This window comes from Manduca sexta, unplaced genomic scaffold, assembly GCF_014839805.1.
Source record: "Manduca sexta isolate Smith_Timp_Sample1 unplaced genomic scaffold, JHU_Msex_v1.0 HiC_scaffold_1438, whole genome shotgun sequence".
In the NCBI taxonomy this organism is placed as follows: domain Eukaryota; kingdom Metazoa; phylum Arthropoda; class Insecta; order Lepidoptera; family Sphingidae; genus Manduca; species Manduca sexta.
In genome coordinates this window covers 2,761-10,048 of record NW_023592302.1, presented here as the reverse complement: position 1 = coordinate 10,048, position 7,288 = coordinate 2,761, and the positions used below count along the sequence as shown (strand labels likewise).

Genomic DNA, 7,288 nt, shown 5'->3' with positions numbered 1-7,288 from the left:
GTATTCTTACAATAATATTCAGACAAAATATAATTAACGACGAATAAAATTATTAAAGACAATACGCCTCATTCATAAACACACAACCTTAGAAGAAATAAATTAATTAATCATAGTATATTATTACTACATTTATTATTCCCATTTCTAATTAATATTTATATAAAAGTAACCTACGCGTATCATCAATCCCACTAAATACGTAGGTTGATAGAGTGGGATTAGCAAACATTTAGATAACATTATTCTGTAGAATAAATATAATGCAGTTTTATTAAAATATGTAACATTTTGTATTTGTAGAATAGAAAAGTGGGTGGTACAAAGTCCTTTATGTTTTTATCTCAATAATGGTAACGCCTACAATGATTACCACGCGAGCATATTTACAATAACCTAAAGTATTTTCATGTTTTTTTATATTGGCTTGAATATTTAGGTAAAATAGGTAAATAATTGCATCACGTAACATTTACAACTAGTTACTTATAAACCATGAGCTCTAATATACATTTCCATTCAAGCAAACAAACTCATAATTATAGATTTGTTAATTCTAATAAAAAGAACTTATTTATTAATTGTGCCCTAGTTTCCCACTTCATACAATGATGTAACAGGCCTTTTTAAATGATTGTAATTAACTTTTGATTTGTTTTTTTTTTTTACTAGGCTGTGGCAACGGCAAATACCTGAACGTGAATCCGTCCGTGTTCTGCGTGGGCGGAGACAGATGCACTAGGCTTGCCTCGCACGCCAGGCAACACAGCAATGAGGTAACATTATCCTTTTTATCTAGATTCTAGAACACAAGGTCTGCGCAACAGGCCCTTATTGACGCAACAGAAATGTCCAAATAAGAAGTTAAAACGCAAGAACGCCAAAATTGTTCAAATTGAATACCAACTGTTAATAACACTAGCCCAGCTAATATTCCCTCTACTGCAAACAGGCCTCCCCTAGAAAGCGAGTAGGCATCAGTACACTTCATATACCTTCGAAATTACTATAGAAAATTCTTAGGTACACGGGTTTCCTCACGGTTTTTTCTACACCCTTAGGAGGAACTGTAACTGATAATAATACGTTTTAAAGAGTCAAAGATGCGTGCTTGTGACCTAAAACGGAATAAACATCTTCATTCGACTATTTGATCTTCCAGGTGGTAGTATGCGATAACCTGTGCCTACCCTTCCGCGACGAGTCATTCGACGCTGTGCTATCCATCGCGGTGGTACATCACTTCGCGACGGTGGAGCGGCGTGCGATGGCCCTGCGGGAGCTCGCCAGGGTCACCAGGATCGGCGGGAGGCTGTTGCTCACCGTGTGGGCCATGGAGCACGAGGGACGAAACTTTCACTCACAAGTGAGAACCAGATTTTAGTTATGGAAAGTTTTATTCATCGGTAACCCGAAAGAGCAACTGGTTCGCCTGATTTTAATTGATCTTCTCAATCCATAAACACCAACAGGTACAATTTGAATCATAGACGTGCTGCTGCCCTTACTGGAAAGGATTAGGGATTAAAGGGTAGCGGATGTTTAGCCTTTCGAATATCTTACTTATCAAACGAAATGCAATAGCAAACTAGTACTACTCCGGTGTAGCTGAGAGATTAATTTTAAACCTTACTTTGGATATAACTTTTACCAATCCTTTTATTGACATAATTTATTAATACTCCTAATCTACGACACCGAGACTTTCGTGTCAAAGGCGTAGTCATGTAAAGAGATCGGTGATTACTTTCTTATATAAAGTCTATACTTATAAGTCCAGTGTAATATTAGAAAGTTATTAAACTATTGTTCTGGGTTCGCAGGACGTACTGATACCCTGGCATCGACCAGCGACATTATGTCCACCAACGCCAGCTCCCAGATTTCTTTCAGTCGACAACGATCAGTAAGTACATTAACATTTCATCTTAACACGTTACAGTTTTTTTAAGTTCACATTACTCATACGAAGTTATTGTCAACAGCGCTGAGCCGTGGAAAAGCCGTGAAGGATCACCAGGTTCGTCATCACTCTCGTCTCCCAACGAAACCTGTTATTCATTTGTAAGACGAGCACTTCAACGGTTGGCAGGTCGACGGTCCTTCCTACCCTCGTGGAGTTTAGGCCCCAGGGTACCATCACGGTCCTGCTCACGGCCCGAACCAGCAGCAGCCGACCTCCCAATCGAACTGCGACGGCTAGACGAGGCAGTTCCACCTCGGTTGGTCACCCAACCATCTGAATCATCGACAATGAAGTCACGAAGCTTAACTGACATCGTAGACATAGAGCGACATGCTCTAGTCAGGTCCCGATCAAGTCTACCAAGTCTCGGTGGAGATGAATCATCACCACCACCTCAAGAACCAGCTGCACCTGAAAACACAGAACCGCGTAAAAAACCTCGACTTGTTAAACAGAAAAAGTCTATAAACGAGGACGACGCTGAAGAAGATCTCGATAAACCAACAGATATGAAGAGTATGGTTGAAGAGATGCCTAACTTTAAAATACACACTCACAGACTACAATCAAAAAAGCCTGGCGTATTTAAACAGACGTCGCTCAACGAAGAGCTGATGTCTGTAGAAAGATTAAGGGAAAAAGAGCGCTTAAGGAAAAACATACAAAAACAAGCCTCACTTAACGAGGAATACTTATATCGACGACAGGGCGCATTAGATTCCATTCGCGACTCAATATTTTCCACTTCAGCCACCACCGCAAAGAAGTTCCAATCCCTGAAAAACGGCCTCACTAGTAAGTTTAAAACGTCTACAACGAATATTGATAAAGTTACTGTGTTCGTGAGAATGCTTCAGGGTTGGAAGAATCACGGGCCGGTTCCTGAAGTTCCCACGCCGAGCGATACTCCTGTCACAAATGAAAAACCGTATCCTGAGAGGCGACATTCAAAAGAAGATGGATCAGATTCTTCGAAAGACAGCAGCCTTCAAAGCGATACGAGTGTAGATTCTGAAGACAGTTTCGCGTCTGTTATTTATGTGCCTAAAGCGGATGGATCGGGAGATCCGTTGTCACCAACCCCACTTTCTCCAGGACCAACATCACCTAGATTAAAAGTTTCATCAGTTCCAACTTCGCCAAGAATGAAAAGTTCGCCGGGTCTACCATCTCCGAGGATAAAACAAGCATTTCCATTAATCCGGCCTCCTGCATCACCTAACGCAGTACCAACACCAGCTACTGTTAATAAGATACTTGTAGCTCAATATAGTTTGAAGAACTACTCTACTTCAAGCTCAGTTGTTGCTGCACCGCTGAAGCCACAATCGAAAAGTCAACCAAATTCTCCGCCAAAATCGGAATCAGATGACAAAATTCTTAAGCCTGAGCCACCGCCGATAATAAACACAAACATGCCTGTTGAGGTATTCGAAGAGGTTGATCCAATACCACCCATCAAGGAAGAAGAAGAAACATCCACAGAAGTGACTAAAGAACTGATCGCCGAAATCAATAAAGACATTGAGGAAATACATAAACTGACAGCTGAAACTAATCAATTAAAACCACGTGTGGTGTTGCAAGACGTCAAACCTTACCCGAAAATAACATTACAAACAGTGGCAGAATTACCTGAAATACCACAATTTAAACCCAAAGAGCCGAATAAGTCAGCTGCAACTGACGCCTTGGACTCTAGAGCTGCAGAACGAAAACGTAAAGAGAGGATACGACAAATAAAAGAAATGTTAAACAGCGGCGGCATACCGGCTATAAACTTGAGTAGAAGGCAACCATTCCCAATAGTGCGCAGTACAAACAAAGCGGAACCGATCGCTAAAAGTCGTCCAACATTGATGACTTTAGAGTTGTTCAACCCAGCCACCGATGACATGGACAGCGATTCGAGCGGCGTATCATCGCCAGACTCCGTCGATAGTGTCATTAGTGTAGTACCTGAAGAATTGCGGAAAACAGCCTTAGAAAAAGGTAAGTTCAATTGACTTTATTCATATTTTCGTTTTAACACAGCTGTGGGTTTCAAAATATGCTAACAATTTATAATATTTTTTCAGATTTACCCAATAATTCAAGCACAGAAAACCCTAAAGAAGAGCCATCCAACGAAAAGTCGCGTTCAACTTCTCCAGCTCCTCAAAGTTTAATAGAAGCCGCTGCAGAAGTAGCAAACACTTTAGAAGAAGCATGTGAAACCGTCATACAATCAAGTCCAAGAGCTAAAAGGAAACAACTTGAAAAAATAGAAAGTTCTGAAGCTATGGCCATCATACAAGGAACTTCTAGTAGTAGCAGTAGTAGCAATTGGAGCCTCAACAAACTGTCACCTGGAGATTTGAGGATATTAGAAGATAGATCTAGGTCACAATCCCACACCAGTTCTAGTGGTAGCTCGTCAAGCCTAGAGCGCTTATCTCCAGGTCGAAGGTCCAAAGACCGTTCACCAAAGCTGGGAAGTACTAGCAATTCCACTTGGAGCCTGAATAGGCTATCTCCAAACCGGCCAGAAGGTCGCTCACTAGATGAAAACTTGAGTAAAAGCCACAGAAGCCCTACCCGGTTACCTTACGACTCAATTTCAATATCAAGCACTGATTCCGAAAAATCAATTTCAAAGTCAGAAAGCTTCAATAGGATAATTGCAAACGAACCGCTGGTGACATGCAAGTCAGATATGCTAGCCAAAGAAGAAGAATGGGTTCAGGATCAAGACAAGAATCATCAGTTAACGGAGTTCGCTGAGAAACTCAGCGAAAACTGTTACAGGAAATTGACCAGTATTCTAAACGTATTAATGAAGAGGATTTCGACCTGCCAAGCAGTAGCAGCAGTGAAAAGAGCATTTCTCTAAGACTCAAACGGGAAGAAGAAGACAGAAATACGCAAAAAATCTTAGACGAACTCTCGGATAGCTTGCAGCATTTAGAAGATCCTTATATCAACAAAATCAACACAGAAATGCAAGGGTTAAGTAAACTTAGTGCCGAAATACAAGAGAGGAGCAAAATAATCGCATCGCTAAATGATTCACAAGAGACTGATATCAGCAAACTGTTTCCTAAATGCAGCACCAAAGTGAAAAGCAGAAAACGATCGAAGGACGTCGACCCCATAATAAACAAATACAGGGAACTAAAAAGAACGATGAAAGTCACTAGTGATGAGGATATATACCTGAATAATTGTGCCAACATCCAATACACAGTGAAACCAGTTACTGAAGAAAAGTTACCCGACGTTGAAACTAAGAACCCAGATGATGACAGCGCCATATCGTCTAGCAACGGCAATCCAGAAATTACAATTGATTCTGGAGCTTACGATACGAGTCAATCATTAGAAACAGGATACTCATTGGAATCAGAAATCAGTGTCGATTCCCTTTGCACAAGCACGGACAAGAGGTCTTCGCTGAAAGTGGGACAGTCGACAGATTCCAGCGACTTAGACAAAATGGAAATAAGTCCTGAATCCGTCACCTCACGATCCAGTACGAGTACGGCGCCTCTAAAATCAGGATTCTCTATTGAATCCAGCGATACTTCTGCAGGAGGTGACTGGAGTCGCCGCGACAAGACGGGCAGTACAGCGTCTCTTGGCTGCGCGAGTATAGCATCACTTCCTTCGTGCAGCGAATGTTCCAAAGAGAGGAAGTTATTGGAGACCAGGTCTTCTTCGGAAGACACGGCTACTGTGCCGGTCCCGACCGCCAGGCCTCTGCCCCACGCGCCGCTCCTGCCATCCCTGAGCGACGGCTCCGACAGCCTGCCCTCAGAAGGTGGCGCGGTCACCTACCACCGATACTACCACGTCTTCAAACGGGGAGAGCTCGACCAACTCATAGAAAAGTACGTGGAGAGCCTCCACGTGGTGTCCTCGTACTACGACCAGGCGAGTTGGTGCGTCGTCGCGGAAAAAGTACAAGTGTGGACCATATAATGTGTTTATGTGCATTCTTTGTCTTTGCTAAAGTTTCAGGTTCGCTGCTGGTACTTAGGGGCTGAGGGTATTGTTACGTCTGATCTCATATTCTTACGACACAGTGACACTACCGAAACAGACACTACGTGCAGTGATTACATCCAAGTGACCTTCTTGACGTACTCTTAATGAGCCAGTGTTAAGGACATTTACAAACTGATCTTATATGAGGTGTTAGCCATACGCGAATATGCCAAAAGCAAAGCTTTTGTTTTTAATATATTCTTAGTCATTATACTACATATTTTACTAGTTGTTATCTCTATAATAATCTTAAATAATCTTTGTCCGCGGCGGATCGCGGTCGGGGTGGCTCGTGCCGCTAGTACAGTGGTACTGTGTGGATTGTCATTGGGACGGAAGCGGCTGCGGTCCGCGGGCGCGTTAGTATTCGATGCGAGATATTAGTACTCGCATGAAATGAAAACTAAGAGCTTTAAATAGTGAAAAAAATAAAAATATTATATATTATATACTTCAATGGCTCAATATTATATAAGCTACTCATAGCTTATTACTCTACCATTCATGTATACCTACAGATAATGTTACTCTTACATATTCGGTATAACGTATGTATTCATACCATATTCCAAGACCAAAATAATTAGATATTATTGGGGCCAATTCCAGAGCCGTCAACCTGTATACATAGATCGAGTATACGTACCTAAACATTTAGACAACTCTTTTGCGAGCGACTTTAGAACTGGCCTTTAAAAATTATAAATTAATGTAATATATTCTATGACAATAACAAGGATATAGCAATGATGTCATCAAATTTGTTTTCTATGAAGTTGTGGAAGTGGTGAGGATGGATGCAAGAGTACTAAGTCAGATTTAAGGGTGCTTGACCGCTAAAGAACTGAATTAACCAAAAGGTTTACAAATATACGTCACGTGGATCCACATTGGTTGATGTTTCTTAACTCTACTTTAATGGCCAGACACCCTAACCTCTATGGTAATCCTATAATATTTAATCAAGTGTAGGTAGCCAAGAAGTGTCAAGTAAGCTTGTCAGTCAACTGAACACGCTAAATCAAAAACAGACATGATACATCAGAAACTGAATAGACAATATGAAGCACTATTAAATTGAATTATAGTTATGTTATCAACATTGCATTAGCTTAGATGTTATGTCTAGAGAGTAGATATGAGATATGCATGCAAATAAATATCTACATTGATATCAATACTGACTTATACGCTTCCCTCCAACCTGACCACAAATAAATAATAATTTTAATTTAAAAAATATTTCGGTTTTGGATTATGGTATTATTCTTTTTATTTTTAAATGTAATATTCCGT

At 40.9% G+C, this 7,288-nt stretch overlaps 1 protein-coding gene across 1 annotated transcript; it reads left to right on the top strand.

Moving 5' to 3' along the window:
- Positions 1-683: 683 nt before the first annotated feature.
- On the top strand, positions 684-4,838 carry LOC119191382 (proteoglycan 4-like; the record flags this gene model as incomplete). The annotated part of the gene is given in 5 exon segments (XM_037445287.1): positions 684-776; positions 1,163-1,366; positions 1,824-1,906; positions 1,986-3,958; positions 4,045-4,838. Coding segments are annotated over 5 exon segments (3,147 nt in total), but the record flags the coding sequence as incomplete, so codon positions are not given.
- Between the last annotated feature and the right edge of the window lie 2,450 nt (positions 4,839-7,288).